General features: G+C 33.8%; 1 protein-coding gene across 1 annotated transcript in view; it reads right to left on the bottom strand.

Moving 5' to 3' along the window:
- HERC2 (E3 ubiquitin-protein ligase HERC2) overlaps positions 1-25,379 on the bottom strand; it is a 196,876-nt gene that overhangs the window by 80,501 nt on the left and 90,996 nt on the right. The window contains exons 22-29 of the mRNA XM_074173110.1: positions 23,370-23,559; positions 22,963-23,282; positions 22,245-22,908; positions 13,182-13,715; positions 7,030-7,196; positions 6,712-6,915; positions 6,443-6,632; positions 1,580-1,825 (exon numbers count right to left, since the gene is read on the bottom strand). Of these exons, the coding sequence (XP_074029211.1) occupies positions 1,580-1,825; positions 6,443-6,632; positions 6,712-6,915; positions 7,030-7,196; positions 13,182-13,715; positions 22,245-22,908; positions 22,963-23,282; positions 23,370-23,559 (2,515 nt within the window). The remainder of the gene's footprint in view (positions 1-1,579; positions 1,826-6,442; positions 6,633-6,711; positions 6,916-7,029; positions 7,197-13,181; positions 13,716-22,244; positions 22,909-22,962; positions 23,283-23,369; positions 23,560-25,379) is intronic.

The raw sequence follows: 25,379 nt of genomic DNA on the forward strand, positions 1-25,379 counted from the left end.
CATTGGTTTTTCATCTCCATCCAGAGTTTCCACTCTAGTGAAAGAATCCAAGCAATGTGACAAACTCAATTGGCCAGTTCTTTGTGGTATGGGAAGGGACAAATCCCAGAAAGGATCAAAGGTTACTGATGAGTGTCCACAGTGTGTGCACTTCATAGTGGATTTTAATTGACCAACGAAATAGTCTACAATCTTGGAGTTGTTCATATTCAAATATATTTGCCAGGACTCTTGTGCTTTTCCGTTATCGCTCAATTTTTCATCAATCTCAGCAATCGAAGCAAAACTTCTCAGAACTGAATTAGATATTCGTTCTTTTGGGGACTGTGATGGCTCAGCCAGAGGACAAAACTCAGCCTCATTTAAAGTTCCCACTTCCTTTTCTGTCAAAGCTTGACGGTTTTGCTGCGAGTCTTCCACCAAACTGCACAACTCCAGTTTTTGCTCTGCCTGTACATGCCGATATATTTTGTTCATGGGAAACATTTATAATTCACTTAGGGTTTTAGATTGAGGAATTGTACCTAAACATGAAGCTGCATTTCCTTTGAAAATTCTGTTCCAAATTTAGTTTTTTGTCTTCTGTTAAATAAGTAACTTTGAATCCGATCAAAAACAATCCCTGATATCCCATAATACTTTAATTTTTCAAGTAGAAAATTTCAATCAATTATTTTGAATGTGCTTTCAAGCTTAAGAAATGTTGCAACAATGTACTTATTTCTATCAATTATATTTTTCCATTTTAAGAAATTATTATTTAAAATTTCTGCTTTGTTAGTTTTGTCAAGAGAAAATATGATATTTCTTAGTTCATTAATTGTTAAAGATGGGAATTCAGTATAATTAGTTGATATAATAGGGTAATCATGGGTCCACTGCTGTACATTTTGGAAAACTGATGTTATTTCATTTACACTATATATGAAATATGAAAGAAAATTATTAGCAATGTCTAGTTCCTTATTCAAAATTACATTTTGATGATCTTCATCATTAATCAGATTATTTTGTTCATTGAAATATTTTTGAAGTTCATTAGAGTCAAACAAAAAATTGCTATAAAAAGTAGAAGCCTGTATTTAAATTTCAGAGTGAAAGGTGGCCTAAGTTAGTCTTCATCTTGTATAAAAATTCTAAGAACACAAACTGACAGCCCATTAAAAGTTTCCATGACCGAGTATAAACAGATTTCTAATATCTCAGTAACTGAACCAGATACAGCGGAAAATTTAATTCCGAAATTTTCAGTTTTTTTCGTATATCTCCGATACCAAAAAGTCGGTTTTTGGTATTATTCAATAATACTCTAAAATAATCAACTTTGCCATAATTTAAATGATTCAACTCATCCGAATATTTCGGTGCTAGTACTGCAGGATTGCAGCGGTGCTACCCGGGAGGGATTGCTAGTGTGGTATAAAATGTTGAAAAAATTTCATGAAAACCTTTCTGTCACTTATAAACAAATTTCTTGTTCAATTTCACTACTACACATAGTTCATTATTCAAATAAAATACTTTCAGATAGTCGTTTTTTCCGTTGCCGAGTTTTGATAAAAGATATTTGTTCACATACCTGGTTCGTGTATACGAACAAAAGAATGTCGATGATTTCTCTTTGTATAGAAACAATTATCACACAAATCGAAATTTTCACATGTTTTGCATTTGAATCTCGGACCTCTTATTGGCATCATACAACAACTGCTACAACTAATACCTTCATGGCAAGATGGAACAATTTCCATTTCAGAAATCAACCCAGTCCAATTTTGCTGTTTAGGAAAATCTACAGTTAGATCATGGCCATTTGGAGAAATTGCTGAAATTATATCAAGTATATAATTCAAAATCATATGAGTAACTACAATGATCGATAAAAATTTTGAAAACTCAAAGTGAAAAATTATACTATAATTTCCATCAGCTCCAGAAGAACATCTGAGGATACATTGGTTCTAATAAGATATGTTGATTCTACAAGTTTCTTTATCTACTTTGTTTTTTGTTTCTTGAATAAATTGAAAAAACAAGAAATAAGAAAAAAAATCTCAAAAAAGGCTTGACCAATTTGAATGAAATTTTGTCACAATGTAGAGTTAAAAAAGGCTTTAATCGTGAAAAAGAACAACTCATCATCTTATAGCCCTTTGAAATGAGCCACTTTTCTTCAAATTTTCATTTTTTTATAATAACTTTTTTGTACAATATTTAAAAGTATTTTGTAGTGGAATTGGCCGCGGTGGTATTGCGTCCGACTCACGATCGGAAGGTCGTGTGTTCGATTCCCGCCTCGACCAGATATTTTTCTCGAGAGAATTTATCTGGTTGAAGCTGGAACGATTCTGCAACCGTGATAGGAATCACACGTTAAAAGGTAAGACCTCGTTAGTCCTTAGCTCGCACAAGTTTCTCAACTTCTGAGAGTTGTCGTTCGTATGGGTGCGGCAGCTGATTAACGGAAAAACAGATTTAAACAGATATATTTTTCCATGTAGAATAACCTCACAATTCTACAAACAGATATTCTGGACACACATTTGAAAAAAAGATGTTTGTCGATTCATGCCTAGAAATAATCTCATTCAGAATAATTCGTCAAAAACGTTTGTCAGCGTACAAACGTTTGTATGCTGATCTAAATGATAAGCTTTTTTTATTTGCAATATGCTGTTCATCATCATCATCATGTTCATCATCAAAAGATCTCTAATAAAGCATATCAGAGGAAGTATTATTCTTGACAAAAGAAAGTACTGTTATGTAAGCCATTTACTATTTGTACAACAAAATGGACATGTGTTAATATTTTAAGGTCATATGATGCTAACGTAAATGACGCTACTATAATTGAGGAAATCGTCGATTCTCTGATGGCAGATGCAACTTATAGGAGAAAGATGTTTTTTGTCCATCGAGGATTTTGTGACGTAAAGCACTTGGAGAAAATAGATTATCAAGTATTGAGGCCAACATTAAAAAGAAAACGAAATCTTTTAACAACTGCTGATGTAGAGTATTCAGATGAAATTGTTGATACAATGAAATCTCGAGATGATACGACAATGCACTAATCAGTAAAGTAGATAAATATTGTAAGCTGCAAAAACAAATTCATGAGAGATTGGAGAAAATAGGTTATCAAGTATTAACGCCAACATTAAAAAGAAAACGAAATCTTTTAACAACTGCTGATGTAGAGTATTCAGATGAAATTGTTGATACGATGAAATCTCGAGATAATACCGACAATGCACTAATCAGTGAAGTAGATAAATATTGTAAGCTGTAGAAACAAATTCATGAGAGAAGTTCGAAATGCATCTTGATCTTCCTCTTGAAGATGATCACTTGGTGATCGAAACACGTGTCGAGGTGTTGTAATAACGGTTTGGTGTTGGGAAAAAACTCCAGTAATATTCATTACTACACCAAAGGTTCCAAATGGTGTATTATTATACATTGATAATGATATACAAAAATAGTTTCAAAATTGTATGAAAAAGTTATCATAGAAAAACAAATTCGAGAAAAATCGCCTGTTTCAAATAGTTATTAAAGCCGTCATATAATCAAATTTCACTTACATCGGTCAATTAATTTCTCAAGTTATTCAAAAACCATAGTAGATAGAGATCTAAAACTGACAGTATCAAAGTGCCTTACTAGTACCAACATACCTTTAAATGATGATCCAGATATCCTTCTGGGACCGATTCATCATACTTAGTGTTCTATGGCATTTGTAAATAATACCAATAGTTTCACTAGTTCGGACTTTCATTGTCCAATATATAAAATGATTTGAAATCCCCGAAACAACTGAAAATGAGGAATTAAAAATGAATAGCTGTAAATAACAATTATATTAAGTAAAAAAAAACCTGAAATGAAATAATAGTGAAATAAAATACAAGTAAAAATAAAATAATTGAACAAAAATTAAAAATAAACAAATACAAAATGAAAATAAAGATAAAAATAAAAAAGTTAAGAGATTTCAAGCCAAGTTAGTTCACGACGTTTCGATTGTTAGTCTCCACAATCGTCTTCAGGTGATGACTGGACTGATTCCTCCGAGAGATGACTATTTATGGGTCGTTCGAGTACTTTCACTTATCCCCGCTTTCCATTTTTTCCGCTTCACTGGTTCAGTGGGAGATGACCGTTTGGCGGGAGTTGGCCATTTTTCGCTTGATGATGGGTTTCCATATGTTGCGTATTTCTACGCTGGCTTGGCTGAATACGTTGTTGGACAAAATGTATGCGGCTTCCTTGAATTTTCTCCTAAAAACAATGTTCCTCTCAGTGTAAGATCTCAGCTTGGGACCACTCGATTTTGTGTTGATAGGTCCAAAAATGGTCTGCTATTCCTGATTTGCTGGTTTCCCCTCGCTGTGTGTGTTTTTTGTGCTCGGCAATGCGAACATTCGATGGCCTCTTAGTTTCACCAATATAGGATTTTCCGCACTCACAGGGTATCCGGTAAATGAAATTCTTGGAATCGCAATCCGCGTTTGGTGGCCTGGTTTTTGTGAGGCGGCTACGGATAGTGTTACTGGATCTGAAACAGGTTCTGATGTTGTACTTGGAACCAATTCTTCTTATCCTCTCGAACAATCCTCTGATGTAGGAAAGTGCAAACACTGGTTGTGACGGCTTCTCTTCCTTGCTAGGCTCCTGCTGCCTTTTAGCCAAAATCTTTTCTACCATCGCTTTGGAGTAGCCATTCTGTTGAAGATCATTTTTGATGAGACCTTCTCGAGACCTTCCTTCGTGTTACGGAGCCCGAGAGCACGGTCTAATAGAGTCTTGATGATTCCTCTTTTAGTTGATTGATGGTGGTTGGATTCGTGGTTCAGATACTGTCCCGTGTGAGTGGGTTTTCGGTATACAGATGTTTCCCACTTAGTGTCGTTCCTCTTCACCAAAACGTCTAAGAATGGCAATTCATTGTGGATTTCCTTCTCCATTGTGGAAGTGATGGAAGGTGTCACGCTGTTGATGTGTTTCAGGAAGGCGTCTAGTTCAGCATTCCCATAGTTCCATATTATGAAGGTGTCGTCAACATATCTCAACCAGACTCGAGGTTTCTTGTGGGCTTCTTCAATGGCCAGATTTTCAAACCACTCCATATATATGTTGGCAATGACTGGTGAAAGTGACGATCCCTTTGGCAATTCCTCATCTTGTGTAAAGAATTCGTCCTTCAGTTGGAAATAACAGTTTCGTACACAGCATCCTATTAATTCCATAATTACTTCTATAGGTAGATTTGTTCTCTCTTTCAGGTTCCCGTCTTCGGATATCTTTCTCTGTATGATTTGGAGTGTTTCTTCGACCGGAACGTTGGTGTAAAGGCTTTCCACATCGAAACTAATTAGTTGATCTTCCTGTGTGACTTCAATTGATCCTAATAGTTCGACAAAATGCCTTGAATTCTTCACAAAAGACGATGTTTTTCTTTGTAATGGTTGTATTATGGGAAGTAAAAATCTAGACAAGTTTTGAGTAGCCGAATCTCTGGAGCTGATGATCAGTCTAAATGAAACCTCCTTCTTGTGGATTTTGGGTAGTCCATACAAGTGAGGAGGGTTACTGTGGTGCGGTGTTAGGATAAACAGAATTGGTTCCAAGTACAACATCAGAACCTGCTTCAGATCCAGTAACACTATCCCTAGCAGCCTCACGAAAACCAGGCCACCAAACGCGGACTGCGATTCCAAGAATTGCATTTACCGGATACCCTGTGAGTGCGGAAAATCCTATATTGGTGAAACTAAGAGGCCATTGAATGTTCGCATTGCCGAGCACAAAAAACACACACAGCGATGGAAAACCAGCAAATCAGGAATAGCAGACCATGTTTGTTCCCATCAACACAACATCGAGTGGTCCCAAGCTGAGATCTTACACAAAGAGAAACATTGGTTTAGGAGAAAATTCAAGGAAGCCGCATACAATGTATTCAGCGTAGAAATACGCAACATATGAAAACCCATCATCAAGCGAAAAATGGCCAACTCCCGCCAAACGGTCATCTCCCACTGAACCAGTGAAGCGTCAGTCCAGTCACCACCCGAAGACGATTGTGGATACTAACAATCGAAACGTCGTGAACTAACTTGGCTTGAAATCTCTCAACTTTTTTATTTTTATCTCAATTTTCATTTTGTATTTCTTTATTTTTAATTTTTATTCAATTGTTTTATTTTTACTTGTATTTTATTTCACTATTATTTAATTTCAGGTTTTTTTTTGCTTAATACAATTGTTATTTACAGCTATTTATTTTTAATTTTTCTTTTTTAGTTGTTTCAGGGATTTCAAATCATTTTATATATTAGACAATGGAAGTCCGCACTAGTGAAATTCATCATGAAACATTGTCAATCACCTTCAAACAAATACCGATAGTTATATCATAGAGGTTACTAACCTGTAACAACTCCCACTGTATCATGAGTTACATATCCCCATTTGTATCTTGGTGCTGTAACACTGGACTTTACCCTAACCTTATCTCCAACTTTAATAGAAGATGGTGCAGGTAATGAAGGAGGAAATCCAAGTAATTCTATGTGAATAAAGCGAACCCAGTATGTGCTTACTTTGTGTTGCCAATTTACCTGAAATGTGATGTGAAATGAAACAGTTAGCAATCAGGAATACAAAAATTGAATTTTCATGGAAGTCTTAAAAACTCACTTGCAAATTCAGATCATGTAAACCTTCTCGGTCAATTTTTACAACTTTTCCTATATCACCTAATTGTACTTCCTCATAACTTTTGCAACATCTTACTAGCATTCCAACTTCCACGTTATCACGAATGTACATTGCATATTCATCATTAGAAAGAAACTGAGAACGTCTACAATATGATTGTTGTTTGGAATTATTTTCTCCTCCCTAAAATTTGTTGTTGCAAGTATTGTTACTCAATATTAGATAATGTGTATCACATATTGTTCCTGTTTAGTCAGTAAACAAAGCTACTCATTATTCAAAAAAATCTCTACTCACATATTGAGCATGAGCCTGGGCTCCTAAGGCATTGTCATACGAAACTGACTCAGTTTCTGAATCGTAGACAGAGCTCATAGAATCACTATCTTCTGCAGCTACCTCAGGGTGGTCCAATAACCAACTGACTATAGACTCCGGGGTCATTAGATTATCGGGCCCAATTGCTGAAATTAAACTTCAAGATTAAATTCACATAAGTTTTAAAAATAATGAACTAATTATGTTATATGAGAAGTACTATTTCTATTTCGAGTTCAATATAACCTACACTGAAATTAGTAATAGGTTGGCGACGGCTAACATGACATTCTCAAGACTACAATCGCACGTTAAAAAGCGAGACCCCTAGCTCGTACAAGTTCAGACTTCTGAAAGTTGTCGTTCGTAGGGGGGCGACAGCTGGTTAACGCAAAAACATATTTTAACAGATTACTCATCTGATTGAATATGAAAAAAATTAAAGTATTTCTCGAAAGAGTAGAAACTTATGCAACAAGATTTTTTTTAAAACACTTGAAAGAGCATTGTAAAATTTCATTGGCTGAAAGAGTGTTTGATTTTAATTATTCTTGGTTTAAGTAATTGAATGTCAGTTCTCTTTCTAGTGTGATATTTATGTATGTCCTCATTTCTGATCATTCTGCCTTTGGTAATTTCTTTCTTCATGAAGATCAAGCATCCATATATAAAACATGAAGGAATTCCAAATTGCCTGAATATTGGTTTACAATGTTCGTTAGAACTGTTTTCCGCCATTTTTCTCAGTACCTTTTTTTGTTGGTAAATATTTGTGCTGAGTGACTTAAAGATCCCCACACTATTAAAGCATATGACTTTATTGAATGATATATTGCAAAATAGGACATTCTTCTGTTAGTTTGCTCTCAATTGAATTATTCCATATGTTGCAGTTGAGACATGTTTTGAGATATATTTGATATGTGATGAAAAAAATTCAAGCCATTATCAAGGTGTACTCCGAGTTATTCAACTGTATTCTCGTCTAATTTTCAGCAAGTAGGTCAAACCTTTAAATTTAAACAACGAACGACCTTGCGAAGGCCGAAAGATTTCGAGTTCATCGGGTAGAACAGATATGCTTTTATACAGGGCGGCAGAAGCTATGTAATAATGACCGCGAATCGAAATAATTAGAAGGGAATATTAATTCAGTGAACTAGTTTAGTGATCCAATAATTTTTCTGAAAAAATATGAACAACGCGGCCGAATAGGAGAGAGAATAATTATGTTTTGTTGAATACATAAATTAATCATGTCCTCGTCCCAGTTCACCGAGCTCAGAATTTGTTCTCTCGTAACTGCTTGTATATGTGAGTAATCTGAAAACAGCATCCCAAAAATGAAAACAATTAAACGCCCAGACTACGAATTTATGTGCCTATTCACCATTACAATAATGTTCTATGAATATAGTGAACTTAGTCCCTTATGAAAGGTTATGATTTTGTCATTTTACCTCCGTTATTTACCTTGAAAACTAATTAAGAGGAATTGTGTCATATAGTGTCCAGAATGAAACCACTTGTAACATTATTGTGATGATCATTCTTATATCTTGAGTAATTATTCATAAGCTATTGATATATTATTTGTGTATCCTAATCTTGAGCAATTGTTACACCGTTTCATGTGTTATGTTTCAAGTTATGTACTAGTTTGATGTTTTTGTTATAACCATATGGTCTTTGCAGCTATTCAAATGTAAATGACTGAATATACGTTTGATAATGAGATATCATAAAAGATCTCAAATGACCTTGACCTTTTTGATTTTACTGTCCACTCTGGTTTTGGTTGGTTTTTAGAGTAGCGTTGTGTTGATAAATCGTATATACATGTTAGTAGTAATCATGCTATTGATGTATTAGCTATGACAGGTGTTTTATAGAAACAACCGTTGATGAGTTATGTGGTTTATTCGCAAAAGCGAGAGTAATGTTACTCTGTTAATTTTCAGTTTTATAGGAAGGTTTGTAACTAACATCAATATGATGATTACCCGTTTAGATATCCCGGTTCAGCTATTAGAATGTTCAACTATGATTATTTGTCCTCATACAGCCTAAGAGGCTCGTTTGTTGTAATGTTTTATATATAGCCCACGGTTTGAAAACCGACACTGAACACGTTATTTTTTTATCTTTTGATATATGTTAAGGAATGAACAAGAATTTAATCTGCATCACCATGTATTAGGTTTTGTTTTACTGATAAAAAAAAAGGGTTGTTGATAGAGTTGTCACTGTCAAGTTATTTGAATTAATTTGTATATTTATTTTCATTAAAGTTGTTTACTGTTAAATAATTCTGTGTTCGACCTAAAACTCAACAGGTTATTGGTGTAGATGCGCATTAGTCAAGGATTGAATTGAAAAAGTGATGCGCATTAGTCAAGGATTGAGTTGAAAAAGTAAACTTAAAGTTTTTAATGAAAAAGGAAATCTCAAAAATTGTGATTGATAAGTTAGAAGGTCAATCAAATTGGGTCGACTGGAAGTTCCAGTTGAAGATTCAAATACATGCGTGTGAAGCAATTGCCGTCGAGATGTGGAAGAGTGGTGTAAGCGCTGTGACCTGTGCTTTTCAAGAAAAGGTCCGAAGACAAGGCAAAGAGGGAGTTTGAAGCAATACCTCAGTGAGTGCCCTTTCGAGAGAATCGTAGTCGACACTCTGGGACCACTCCCTATGACCAAATCCGGTAGCAAGTACTCTATGGTTGTGATGGACTATTTCTCCAAATGACCTACTAAGATGGCCAACTAAGAGGCTAAAAGGGTGGAAGAAGCCCTGTTGCAGAACGTAATTGCCAGACACCGGGTATCCCGGGAACTACAAACGGATTAGGACCGGATTCATGGAAGGAAATGATGACTTTGTTGGAATCATAGAAGACAGGAATAACTGTTCTTCACTCACAATCCGATGGAATGGTCGAGATGTATAATCGCACCATAAATAACTACCTCTCGATGTTTGTCTCCGAAAACCAAAGAGACTGGGATGATTTGGTTCCTCTTTTTCTGTTGGTATACAGAAGCTCCCAAGATGATGCGACAGGTTACACACCATCCATGTTGTTAACTGATCGAGAACTGAAGCTTCCAATAGATATATTGTGTGGCAGTCCTTCCAATTAATCTCAAGTATATGAATGACCTAAAGGAGGCACTGAAAATTGTACACAAATTTGCCAGATCCAAATTACAGCTTTCCAGCGACAGGATGAAGATAAGATTTGACATAAAGTCGCTGCCAGTGAACTTCAAGGAGGGCGATGCATTGTGGCTCTACCAACCCCTACGTCGGAAAGGTTTATGGTCCAAATTGCAGAGACCATGGCAAGGACCTTACCTGGTAACCAAAAAGATAAACAATCTGGTGTTCAGAATATATATATACAAATCGAACGGTTCACGCAACTTTTGTAGCACATTATTTTTTAAAGTACAATAATAAATATGAAAAAATTCTTCGAAAGTTTTGAATGTATTTGTAACTTTTAACAGTTTGAAAAAAATATATCTCGGTTGAGAATTTGTTTGTAACAAATTGTTCATTTGTAGAGAAATGCCAATTATGATTTCCAAAATAGAAAACATTTCTTAACGAATCATTTAAACATTTGAGATATGAAAAAGATTATAAACAACTGAGAATTGTTGTTAATTTTTTTATAAAAATCATTAGGTACTTATATTATGAAGAAAAACATTTTATTTAATACTCACAGAGTCTATTTGTTAATGAACAAACTTACCGAATGTCTATATTTAATGCAAAAACGGTAATATGATAATAAATATATAAAAAAATACAATACGTCGACTATCCATTTTTTGTTGTGAAAAATATAATAAACAAAATAAAACTTTTCATAATGTGATCTTATCCAGTACACTGATGAAAAGAGCTCCACGAAGCAAAAAAAAATTGAAAAATTATTCAAACATTTTTTGTGGTCTTCAATGAAGACGCAAGTCAAGTAAAACATTGTTAATTGATAATTACCTAGCTTTTTCAATAAATCACTTTTGAGATGTTTTCCAACAAGATTCAATTTTTGTAGTATTCGGAATACACCCTGGTTTTAATAAATTTTTAAAATAATATTAAATAGTTAACTATAATTTTTTTCTGTAACGTACTTGATTTAAGGAGAAAATTTGAGAAAAATAGAAAAATATTTGAGCTGGTCCTTAAAAAAACATTGAAAAATTCATGACTCGAAAAATCGCATAACATAAATGGAAGTGAATTTGACAGGTCTTGACGCCTTCTAGATTAAAAAAAAATGGACGTTTCTGATCAGGCAACCCTGTATATTGTGTATCAGCCAAATATAATAAATTTGACACTAAGTAAATGAGAGTGTTCAAGGAAACAAGCAGGCACGTCGAATAGAACTTCCAGTTGAGCATATTTCAACAACCACATTTTTCAATGCGCAATAATTCAGTTAACGTGAATCACCAACCAGGGCACTGCCACAATTACCACATCACCTTTGATAATGTTTACCGCAGTAATAAACGAAATGTCAGACATGAAAATCTGCAGACCACAGCCAAAAAAAACCTGAAAATAGCTTTCACACTGTTGTCTCCGGCCGTGAAAGTTTACATTCTTTGATAATTTATATTATTTATTTAACTGCCTGTCAGTTTGGCGTCTTCACATGTCATGCAGGTGTCAGTTTGACGTCTCCTATCAATATATTCTGCTCGACTCACCACTGTTGAAATGGAAAAATGACAACCAAGACAAAAATCATCGAATTATATTGAAAATTTTGTTATGAAATGAGCTTTTTATGATTGTTGGGCATCGTCAGTACGGGGCAGGCAGACCTCGATGATTGAAGTGAATAACCAAGAGAAGTACTTGATAAAAATAACTGCGTAAACGCAAGCGAGACTTGAGGCTGAAACAGCTGTCACACCTAAACGAATGAACGAATTTAGACGAAAATTTATATAAATACAGCTTATACATCAGAATAACATAAAGGCTACAATTTACAAAGGTTTTTGGTAATTTTGGTCATAATATAACGATAAGTATTGAGCAAGTCAGAAAAAGTCTTTCTCCCTCGAGCTATCTTGGCGTGCGCTGCCTAAACGTTGGAGTTACATGTAGATAATGCTCCGTAAAATTGTTTTTCTTAAATAGTTCTAAATGAAAGTCCGCGATAGCATATATGTACCTCTTATGTGGTAGCCACTATATTCAAAATGCTGAGCCATTTTTTACTGGATTGGATACTTTTTTTAAAATGTACATTTAAGAATATCTGTTAAATTCTTATAAAAATTGATACAATTGTCGTTTTGAGTATTTAATATAGATAAACTTTATCTTTTACACTAAGTAATTTGGACGAATCGTTAAAAAATTATCACGATAAGATTAACTTGCTGCAACGCAGTGAGCCATTACGCGTCGCATCTACTGTAAGACGAAGGGGAACGATGCGCGTGGGTAGAGGGGCGGTCTAAGCAATGGAGCGTAATCGCTGAGAACGCGACCCTAACGTGGGCGGATATCGTTGACGGTTGTTAGTTTTGCGAATTTCTTTATAGGTAACATAATTCGATTCTCGAAGATATTCATTACTTAGTGCAGTTGGCATATTTTTTTGGTTACTATATTTTTAGTACAGTTGGCATATTTTTTTAGTTACTGTATTTTTAAAGTAAAAATATAAATTACTAGCTGTTTTGAAGTTGAAAACCTGAAAGAATCAGGTATCAGAAGTAGTTCTACAGGAAATACAATCCACTTTGAAATTTGTCTCTTGAAGTTACTTCGCCTATAAGTAAATTGTTTCGAGTCATGACCCTTTTGAAAACTTGGATACAAAATAATAAAAAATACTAGTGGAGCTTTTGTTGCTTAATTGACGAATGAAATATGGCCTTCAAGACTTCAGATTTCAATAAAAATTATTTGACCAAAAAAAAATCACAAATCGAAGCAATGTTTTTCTACATGAAAAAGTCGATTTTTATTGGAGTTTGTATATTGTGATGATATCGTAGATAAATTATTTCCTGGTGATATTAACTGAAAAAAAATCAACCAAAAATATTTTGTAACTGCACTACTGCAATGCTGATGAAATACTTGCCAAGCGATTTAATGGCACTCTCAACAGCTTTCTTAGTAAATCCCATCTCTACAATTTGAGAAACCAGTGGGTGCACAGGTGTTTCATCTTCCAATTCTCTTCTTTTATTAGTTTTCTCACTAACAACACTGTTTACTGAACTTTCGCTATTTGGAGTAGCCAGCTCACTATTACACCGGGTTCCATTCTTTGGCGTAGGTTTATCATTGTTTATACAAATAGTCGGTTCAAAATTGCCATCTGCCGCTAAATACTGACTCAAATTCAATGATGCTAATTGCATTTCTTGTAATTTGAAACCAGGTTTCAAGGGACTTGGTTGAGTTGCTTTTGACAACAGCTTCTGTATCAAGAGAATCGGTTGTTGATTAAGTTCTTCTTCTATTGATTGTTGTTCTTGGGACTGGTCCATGCCATTGACTGGATATTTAAGAACTTTTCGTAATTTATATTGACTTGTATGTAAAATTCTTGTGGCATTTAGGGCATAGAGAATATTTTGCTGAGTTCGAAGATACGCTAAGTTCACCTGACCTGAAAAAAAGACAATGTTTTTTGAACTTGGACAAAAGTTTCCATCATGTGTATTTACTTTATGGGTACACAGACCAGTAACTCGATGAAAATTGATAACACTACCCATGATGATTGAACAATTTTCCCCCTTGTCTCGAAAGTGTGAAAATTGTTCAATAATTATCATGGATATTTATATTATGCAGGGTGTTTCAAATTCGATCCTCACCACTGGGATCTCGGAAACTATGAGAGATATGAAGATGGTAAAATATACCGTTGAGAAAGTTCTGAAATTACGAGTATATCCGGAGATATCCGGAAAAACATAAATTTCGGAAAGGGGTTTTTATTTTTTGAAGGATTCGAAAATAAGTTAACCTTTCACATTGCCACTTTTTCCCTACTACATAATGGTGTTTTCAAATTTACTATCCGACGTTTCGTCTTCCGGCCACCATCATCAACTTTATTTTTTCTTACGGGCGCTACATTGGATTCTTACTGTTTTGAATTGAACCAGATTTTACCTTTTCAATGAGGTATCATAAGTTATCATTTTTTTTAGAAAAATTGAAGAAATTGAAAAAAATTAATTCTTATCATAATAGGGTCTGACTTCGATGTTTCTAAATTTGATTTTCAATTTTTTACGCTCAGTGACATTTTGTTATTGTACAAGTCATTGAATTTTTGGCGAAAAATTGCTTTCGCGAATGAAGAAAAAAAGAGATGACACAAATTTATAACAAATACGATAGAAACGGTGTTAGGACATCGGAAATGTATTTAAATTAATATCCCGAAAGACGACAACCACATCGAACAATGTTCAAGTTATTGAATCAAAATCTCACCAAGTTTGGTTTGTTTGAAAAGCCAATGAAAAAATATGGAGACAGAATCAACAATCAAAATTTGATAAATGAGGTGTGTATGAGGTAATATAGACATTTTGCCCTTTTTAATGAAAATGGAACTTTGAACAGATAACAATAATTAACTAAAATGTAAAGACAAAGTAAATCACAGCAAATGCTCAAAATGCTGGTCTTGTTCATGATAACACAACTGTGCCCTTCTTCGAATATTATTCACTGCACGATTAATTTCTCTCCTCAATATTCCATACTCTCTAACAATACTGTGTGGAAGGTCCTCAATATTTTGATATTCCCTCTGACCATAACTCTATTTGTCAGTGCACTCCATAAGAATATATCCATAACACTCAAGTCTGGAGACCTTGCTGGCCACCTCACCGGCCCATTATTCCCTATCCATTTATCACCAAACCTTTCAGTGAGGTAATGAGATTTTCGTCTGGTAGTGTACGGTGGAGCACCATTATGTTGAAACCAGATGTCATTATAGTTAGCCAAAGGAAGATCATCCAAAGACTCTTCGAAAATTTACATTAAAAATTGTTGATAGGTTTCTCCATTCAGAATTCCATCAAATAAATGAGGACCCGAAATTCTATCTTTGTAAATTCCTGCCCACACGTTAATACTAAATCGTACTTGAGGTCGAATTTCTCGGAACTGCCTGGGGTTGTTTATGCTCCAAATGTGTTCGATATTTCGGTTGAATACTCCACAAACACCTTCAAGCACTTGTATAACAAATATTCATTTCGGAGGAAATTTGACGAGTAGATTTCCCCGGGTTCATGTTTATCTGCAAATTATTAATTTTTATTGAAAATGTCTAATTTACCTCACACATCATTTATCAAATTTTCTTTAGTTTCCTGGTCCATTTTGTCTCCATATTATTTCCTCGGCTTTTCAAATGAACCAAACTCGGTGAAATTTTGATCCAATAACTTGAACATAGTTCGATGTGGTTGTCGTCTTTCGGGATACAAGTTTAAATACCTAACACTGGTTTTATCGTATTTATAATAAATTTGTATTATATCTTTTTTCTTAATACGTGAAAGCCATTTTTCGTCAAAAATTCAATGACTTGTATAATAACAAAATGCCATTGAGTGTCAAATTTGTCAAATTTAGAAACATCAAAGTGAAAGCATATTATGATAAGAATTTTTTTTTTTCAATATTTCCAATTTTTCGAAAAAAAAATAATAACTTATGATACATCATTGAAAAGGTAAAATCTGGTTCTATTCAAAATAGACAGAATCCAACGTAGCGCCCATGAGAAAAAAATAAAATGATAGTGGCCGGAAGACGAAACGTCGGATACCAAACCTGAAAACACCATTATGTAGCAGGGAAAAAGTATCAATGTGAAAGTGCAATTTATTTTCGAATCCTTCAAAAAATTAAGCTAGAAAAAAATAAAAACCATTTTCCGAAATTTGTTTTTTCCGGGTATCTCCGGATATACTCGGAATTTCAGAACTTTCTCAATGGTATACAGCGTGACTCACGTCGATGGTAGTTTAGACGTTTCTGGAAAACGCAAAGCATGATTTTTCTGAAAATTTCAACTCTCACATTTCCTTACCTATTCTATCGATCTAAAATTGCGGCGTTGCCACTTCCATTAAAAAGTCCTAGCAACTTCATTTTTTTAAATGGAACACCCCGTATATTAATACATTTTTGGAATCGCTCTGGTATTTTAATACTTTTTTGTTAATAATGTCCTATACCTATCTCTATGTGTTTTCGAGATGAAAAATAAATTGTTGATATTTTGATGATAGTTTGGACAAACTCGAAATATTCAAATAACACCAAGACTCCATATCATACAGGGCGTGCTAAAATTACTATTATTTCCATTGTGCATAAAAGTAGTCAAAAGTCCATTTTTCCAAATGAAACCCCCTGTATATTACTCGGTAAATTGAAAGATGGTGAAAAATGCTTCAAGATGATATATCATGTCCCTATACCTAAATCGTCAAGTTTTCTCAATAAAGTCGCTTCTTCTAGAAACATTATTTTTTTTAGAATTTGGATTTAGGTAGCAGTGGAATTATCAAGATTATAGCAGTTCGGTTACTTTTATAAGTAATTTACAAAGAGTTATCGACGGTGTTTCGAATCATCTTCCAAAATGAATGCAAATATCGATTATTCAAACGAAGTTCTTATGAAATTATTTATTATACACATGAACAAAGTAATCAAATCATTGTCAGAACGTGTGAAAAATTCAACCAAATGTATCCTGAATTAACACCAATGAACGAGAGGAAGTTTGTGAGGTTACAAAATAATTTCCTTAACTATGGCTCAAAATTTCCAGGGAACAACTGTACCAAAAATCAGTCATTTCTAGGTAAAAAGTAAGATTTTGTGGGCTAAAACATGTGAAAGTACAAACAATAACAGAATAGGATGATTCAAAATAACAAAATTGTAAACAAAATACCACATTTTCACAATAAATGCTGAAAATGTTGTCCATTACATTCTAAACACTTTAAAATGTTTTTTTGTACGCGACTTGTGGTTGCATTTTCAATTTCCTGGGGATCCAGATCTTCATTCAATACTGCGCACTGTTCGCCGTCGCAATTCTTTGGTAGGCACTGGAGTTACTGTATACCCTTTCTTTTAAAACACCTCATAAAAAAAGTCAAGTGCCGTGCTATCGGGTGATCTCGTTGGCCAATCCCACGGCCCTAAACGCCTAAACCAACGATCGTTGAAGAGTTCGTCAAGTTTCCTGGAATCTTCCTGGGTGGAATGAGCTGGCGCTCCGTCCAGTTGAAACCACGAATTCCTGTATTCCTCTAAAGGCAAATTTTCAAGAAAATCGGTTACAGTCGTCCTTAATATTTGGAGATATCTCTCTGCATTCAGTGTGTCTTCATAAATAAAAAAGCTAATTTTATTGTTCTTCACAATACAGAAAACATTCAGGTCAAATTTTTCTTGAAAACCCATTTCTTTTGTAAAATGAGGATTATGATCAGCCCAAAAATGTTTATTCCTTCTATTGAAAATACCATCCCTCGTAAATTTTAATTCGTCGCTCCAAATTATTTTTGACAAAAATTCCCAATCTGCCTGTGTATGAATCAAAAGGGATTCACAAAAATGCATTCTACGTTCGAAGTCTTCTGCTTTTAGAGCTTGAACTTTGGTAAATTTATACGGATGCATTCCGTGATTTTTCAAAATTCGTTGTACTGAAGCATGTGATACACTTAATCTTTTTCTGCACTGCGAATGGAAGCTTCTGGATATGCATAAAAATATGCCAAAACGTTAACAGTATTGTCCTCATTTGAAGTAACAGGTTTTGGTAATGATTAAGGCGCTTTTAATATGGAGCCATAGTTAAGGAAATTATTTTGTAATCTTACAAACTTCCTCTCGTTCATTGGTGTTAATTCAGGATACATTTGGTTGAATTTTCTACAAGTTCTGGCAATGATTTGATCACACTGTCCGTGTATAATAAATAATTTCATAAGAACTTCGTTTGAATAATCAATATTTGCATTCATTTTTGGCGATTTTTTGAAACACCGTCAATAACCATTTATCAATTACTTATAAAAGTCACCAAACTGTCATAAGCTTGATATTTCCACGGCTACCTAAAAATCAAATTCTTTAAAAATTATTTTTTGTACAACTGTTATTGAAAATCTCTTTGATAGAAACACTTCAATCAGAACACCTACCAAAAAATCATTTAGAAAAGTTCACACATGCAGTTCGTGCTATTGGTAATATTAAATCCCTGTGAAGTTACTGACGATGACCAAGTAGTATTCAGTCCAACTGTAGAAAGTCCTTCATGACTAACCAATAATCCTCCTTAAAATAACGTGAGTTGGCGTATGTAGTTGTAACATATGCCTTGTGATCCAAAGATCGTGTGTTCAAATCCCATGGACCCTATAATTTTTTTTTATTATCAGCAGTAACGTTATACAAAAAAATTTGTATGATTTGTGTGATTTTATTTTGCTCGTGAGTTTGCTCCACTTGCTGACGCTCGTTTTGCAATAATCCCCACTCACAAAATAAAATGCCACTTTGAACACTTGTAGGTAAAACGTGAATAACTATTTTTTCACAAAAACGGCTTTATTAAGAAAACTTGACGATTTAGGTATAGGGACATATGTATATCATCTTGAAGCATTTTTCACCATCTTTCAATTTATCGAGTAATATACAGGGGGTTTCATTTGAAAAAATGAACTTTCGACTACTTTTATGCACAATGGAAATAATAGTAATTTTAGCACGCCCTGTATGATATGGAGTCGATTTCTTGGTGTTATTTGAATATTTCGAGTTTGTCCAAACTATCATCAAAATATCAACTTTTCATGAATTGAGAGTACTGATGTACTTAATTTCAATTAAGGCTATGTTTTGGACCATATTTAGCACAATTTATTTTTTATCTCGAAAACAGATAGAGATAGGTATAGGACATTATTAACAAAAATGTATTAAAATACCAGAGCGATTCCAAAAATTTATTAATATACGGGGTGTTCCATTTAAAAAAATATAATTGCTAGGACTTTTTGATAGAAGTGGCAACGCCGCAATGCTGAAAATATTTTAGATCGATAGAACAGGTAAGAAAATGTGAGACGTGAAATTTTCAGAAAAATCATGCTTTGTGTTTTCCAGAAACGTCTAACCTACCATCGACCGTGAGTCACACTGTATTGTTATTCAGGTAAATGCGCCTCAATTTAACCATCTTCGTATATCTCATAGTTTCCGAGATTCCAATGGTGATGTTTAAATTTGAAACATCCTATATATATACAGGCCGTTTCTTTTAACATTGCTATATTTTAAATCGTAACAGATACGAAGACGATTAAATGGGAAAAAAGGTGAGAGTCATCGGAAACAATACAATGGTCGAAGAAAATTTATGGGGACTCTCGCCCTTCTCGATTTATACGGGGAAAACAAAAATGCTGTTTTTCGTTTTTTTTTCAAATGGAATTGTTATTACGGAGAATATCAAAAAATGGAAAAGGAAAATGTTATTGTATTCGAAGTGTACTATGACGATGTAATAATAAATATTCGATAAAACCTTTCGTGTCAACATGGCCACCATCAACTTTTTTTTTAATACGGACCTGTCTTTTTTATTACAGATATTGATAAAGCAATGAATTCACAATACAAAGTTATATCACATTTGATATTTTTATAGCGTTTCATTTAAAATAACTACCATCATCAGTGACAACAGTTTTAAATTACGGTCCTGTCGTTACTTCTTTTGTAAATTGTTTCGCTTTCTTCAAAATATAATTCAGACAACCCAATAAATTCGACAGGTAGGTAGGTACCCTAGCACAATGAAAATTCGTATTTTTTCGTTATGGAAATTTTTGTATTGCCGTAATCCTTCTTTCAAGGCTTATTTCACCCTAATCAATTATAATTCGTAATATTTTTATAATTCTCAATCCTGGAAGTAACGAAAATATCAGTTTTTGGTCAAAATTCAATTGTTGTATAATTTGGTATGATCAAATAGCATCTCAATTCATTTATCATCTTAAACGCGTAGGCTTTTCGATATTCCCACTAATTTTGAGTAGACCTCCTGGGGTGTTAAAATAACGGTTTGATGTAATTTTTCCAACAGATAAAGTTGGTATTTTATCATTGAATGATTGATACACATGATTTACTATGTGACAAATTGCATTCTGTGTGGACTATTTTTCCTGAATCCAAATTGAATATTTGAAAAAAATGGATTTTATCTAAATATTTTTCAATTCTAAACTCAAGGTTTTTTCAAATATTTTTGCTAAACTAGATATCAATGTGATAGGTCATTAATTCTTCATTTCATTCTTATCACCACTTTTGTAAATGGGCTTAATTATTCCAATTTTGAAAGCATCAGGGCATATTGCAGCATTGAAAATCATATTTATTACATGCACTAAAGGTTCTGATATCAGATCTGTTGTAGTTACGCCATTGGTCATTTTGATGTATTTAATGTTATTATTTGAAGTTTCATTACATATTTTTTTTAATACAACTTCATAATTCTTTGGATATTTTACTATTTTTGTTTTTAGGTTTATTCAGAATGGTTGTTAATTTATCCTTAATTCTCGATTTCATATAGTTTATTATTTCTGTTTTTCTGAAACATAGTATATAATTCATGCTTTTTATTTACAGAATTTAATAACCCACGGGTCATCCACTCTTTTCTTTTCGATTTATTTTTTATTTTGATTTTTTTCCTATTTTCAATAATACAATTTAGAATACTTATGACAAGATGATTAGAAAGATCATTTACACACCTCATTTTATAAAAATCATTCCAATTCAAATTTCTGAAGGATTTATATAACTTCTCATAGTCAATAAAAAATTTGTATTTAAGTCATTGGTATTTTTAGTAAATTTTATATAGTTAATTTGAAGAATTGTAGCATAATGATCAGTAATATCACATTTATAAATAATTGGTTTGAATATATTTGGTGATTCTTTACTTCTAATAGGTAAATATGTGGCCAATACAATATTTTTAATTACTTACTTCTCTAGTGAATTCATTGATGAATGAAAGAAAACCATTTGCATTCATTATATTAGAGTATTAGCGAACATTCTTTGAATCTGAAAGGATATTAATGTTTGAATCACCAATAAAAATAGTGGTTTCCTTTTCTAATTCCTTACTTTCACCTAAAAATTTTTTCAGCTGTAAATAGAAAGTACTTTGACATGTTGAAGGAGGTCTATATAACGTATGTTGGATGTACCAGCATTGTTGCGGTCTTGAGAACAAACAGAGAACTTCCTTAATTTTTCTTGAGTCAGTTTTCCACTTACAGGATATTTTAAAGGCAAATATCCATTCTCTTCCTCCGATGTTTTTTCAGCTTCCATTTTGTTTACGTTTCCAAATTTTTTGGATAGTTTTTTATTCCTCCCATTTGGACAAATATGTTGAGTTTGTTGTGAAAAATGCCAATCCCAATATAATAAAAATTTTAGATAAATTTTCCGTTTTTATGACCAACAACAGTTTTATCATCAACTAAATGATTCAGGAATCAGTTTTATATATTCGAGCTATTTTGAGCTATTTTTAATATAAAAATCTTCAATTTATATCAAGAGATATTTCTTGTATCACATTGACTCATGAATGTCACAATATTAGGAATTTTTCTCAACACCTCCGGTGGATTCTTGCTCAAATGAAATACCACTTACCAAATTTATTGTCCTTCTTATCTATTCAGACAGATCTTTTATATGTTTTGTTCATGTACAGGGTGATCAAAATTTGTCCCTTTTAAGCATTTTCTTGAGATGTTGAAAAATGTTCCTCCAAATGTTTTAGATTTCGTGCAATTCAATTTTTTGATATCATTAGGAAATTCATTATATAAATTAACCCCATCATGAAAAATTCATTTTTGACCATATATTGGCCGTGTATTGTCATGAATTGAATTGATTTGGTCGAAAAATAGTACTGAATATTTTTTTATCGTTTTTCACACTATAACTGAACATTCCCATTTTGAAATGGTATAGTATGAGTACAAATTTAATTTAAATGAGTAGTTCAACTTACCATGATATGTTTTGCGATCATGATTATTCAGTGAATGCCTAAGTAACAATAAATTTGCCCATGTTTTTATGAAACTATCTCCAAGTAACATTTTATCAAAATCAAAATTTGTTGACTCCAGAAGCTTCAAATTATTGATTGGTACTTTCTTTATCTCTCCCGTTTCATGCATTTGCACACAAAGTTTTCCTTTTGGAGTTACTCTGATGACAGTACCCTGACAGCTGTCAATTTCAACAACTGCTCCAATCCTAGGTCGGATATCCCATGCGCCTATAACATTTAAACAAGCAACTACCATGTAATGTTGCTGATCAGATATAGGTCCGTCATTCATCATAGTTGTTAAACAAGTATCACTTAGAAAGTATGCTGCTAAATTGAATTTCTGTATTAAAATAGCATTAAGAATTTGGTTCCAGCCTAATAATCCGTGGAGAGTCCTGAGTAGATTTATTATCTCTTGGGCAACTGTACTGCTATGAGACTGAGTTAACAGCACCAATGACTTACTAGTGGGGAGTGGCTTATTACCAGTATCATATGAACATGTTAAAACTATTTTACCCAGTATGTTTAGTAAATTTTCGAGCAGTTGAGGAATTTCAGGATTATCCATATCCCAAGACTGTAAGACTGTTTGCATTAAGCGTATAGTTAGAACCTGAAAAATATGAATAAATAAGGATAACTAACGAGAATTAATTGAGAATAGTACCTGTTTCGGCAAGTTCAGCTCATTACCGTTCACATTATTGGGAGGTGCTAAAAAGCGTAATAGGATTTTTATCCAAGGTTTAGTACTAAATGCTCTGCAAAGTTGCTGGGTTTGACAAATACTCCTAACCAATGTTAAATTCATCCATTCTGAATAATTGGAGTTCAATGTATTGCAGAACAAACTACTTAGGCCATGAACTGTATTTGGGTGCAGATTATTTTTTGAAAATCCTGCACTAATGGCGACATTTCTGAGAAAGTTTATGCTTAAATCTCGAAGTAGCTTAATAAGCTGATTATCCCTGATTAGTTGAGACCCTGAAACATTTATTATAGTTCAAGGGACATGAAATCAATAGTAGGAATAATCAGAAATATTATGGCATTTCATTCATTTTTTCTCACCATGATCACTAGATTCCTCAGTTTCAGTTTCAGATGTCACTGGAGAAGGAGGTGAGGCCAAGTTGAGGTCATATCTTCCTTCAATGCCCATTCTGTAACTGTTTGTGGTACCATTGCCCCATTCCACTCTTACCCAACCATCATCACCTAATTCTCCAATCACTCTACCCTCTCCAGGTGGGTTACCATCCTAAAATAAATTAAAAATCGTCTTCAGCACCATAGCTGTGTCACTAACTCAAAAACACGGTACTACAACAAAAACTTCCTAGAAATATTACAATATATGATGGAATTGGCCGATACTTGAAGAAAATCCATAACTAACGTTAAAATCTCACAATAAAGTGTTTTTTGAAAACGTTAAAAATATTACAATTTGTCAACTTGAGTAAATTTGACAGAATTCAATTTTTTCAATCTTCAAAACTGATATTTGTTGAACTATTGTATTGAAAAACATTTATTTTCAAAGTTATTTATTAGGTTTATTGGCAGTAAGATATCGATATGATCGAAGTGGAAGTCAAAATAGAACTATCATTCAAAAACTTCAGAATCATGTATATAAGAGGAAGCTACAATTAAATAGTTGGGAAAATCAAATCTGAATAAATAAATAATGAATGAAAATATCACAAACAATTGTAAAAAAAAAACAATTCTGGAAATTGAACATTCACTGCAATTTAAAATTTCATTTCATCATTAAAAGTCGCCAAGACCCACTGGGTAGGTAGGTAGGTCTAAAGTGAGTGGGTCTATTCGACCCTCCACTTCAACCCATTTGGCCGAGCCAAATAAACCCAGCTTCTTAACGAAGCCGATTATTTTTTTATAGTTTGTATGGTGAGTGGTCTTTCAGGTCAGATGGTGAGGGTACGAATCTGCCGAACTCAAAGAACCTGATTCGGTCCTCAGCGGGGCAGGCACAAAGTATATGCTCTGCAGTTTCATCATTTTCCAGACAGAGGCGACACACACACTGTCTTCAGACAGTCCAAGTCTCTGCATGTGATGATTCAAATGACAGTGACCTGTAAGAAGGCCTGTTAGACATCGTAGTTCATCCCTACTGTAGTCTAACAACTGTTTGGAATCAAGCTTCGAAGGGTAAATGAACGCCTTGGGGTGAGCCAACCTGGAAGATTCTGTCAGAAGTCCATAACTCTTCTTGCCATCCAGGTGTTAAGTGTTTGTTTGGCAAAGCCCACAGCGATGCCAATGACAGGTTCTGGTCCAATGAAGCCGCTTGCAGCACACTTATTTGCAAGACAGCCAGCAGCTTCATTGCCTTCCAGGCCAGTATGGCCAGGAATCCAGATCAGAGACAATCTGTTTAGTCTTCCTATCGAGGAGAGTCTTTTTTTGGCAGTTTGCTACCAATTTAGACGTTGCTCAGTGGGAGCCAAGAGCTTCCAATACTGCTTGACTGTCCGAGAATATTTTTATTGAGTGAGGTTGGATTTATCCAATCTCTCCGCACACAATTCAATAGCGTAAATTTCCGTTTGAAATACAGTCGCATAAGTTCCTAGGCAGGTAGATAACTCTATCCTGGGTCTGCGACTGAAAACACCTGCACCAGAACTGGAAGGTGTTTTTGATCCATCTGTAAACCAACAACTATCTGCTCTTAATATTTCCTTCTCCCGCAGGATCCAGTCCTCTCTACTAAGACCCACTAACTTCTACTACAAAAACTATGTGTATTACTCGGAATAAGTTTAGTTCTGGGATACATTACATACATAATTCGATAAAGGTTTTTAGACCATTTAGTCTTTCATTCAGTGTTCACATTGAAATATTAGAAAACTACTTGATAGGCATATCACTGGTTAACACACTATTGCAGTGAAACCAATATGCGTAGAGGTCAGATATATCAATGAAAATGACTTTATATCAGAAAAAGCAGAATATACGTACCCTAACAAGAATTGGATATTGTGGGAACATTTGATGGAAAGTCTAAATAATCAAGGTGTCGAAGACGAAAAGGATTAG

This window comes from Leptinotarsa decemlineata, unplaced genomic scaffold (assembly GCF_025532065.1).
Source record: "Leptinotarsa decemlineata unplaced genomic scaffold, Ldec_3_MD MMD2_tig00000199_RagTag_RagTag, whole genome shotgun sequence".
Classification (NCBI taxonomy): domain Eukaryota; kingdom Metazoa; phylum Arthropoda; class Insecta; order Coleoptera; family Chrysomelidae; genus Leptinotarsa; species Leptinotarsa decemlineata.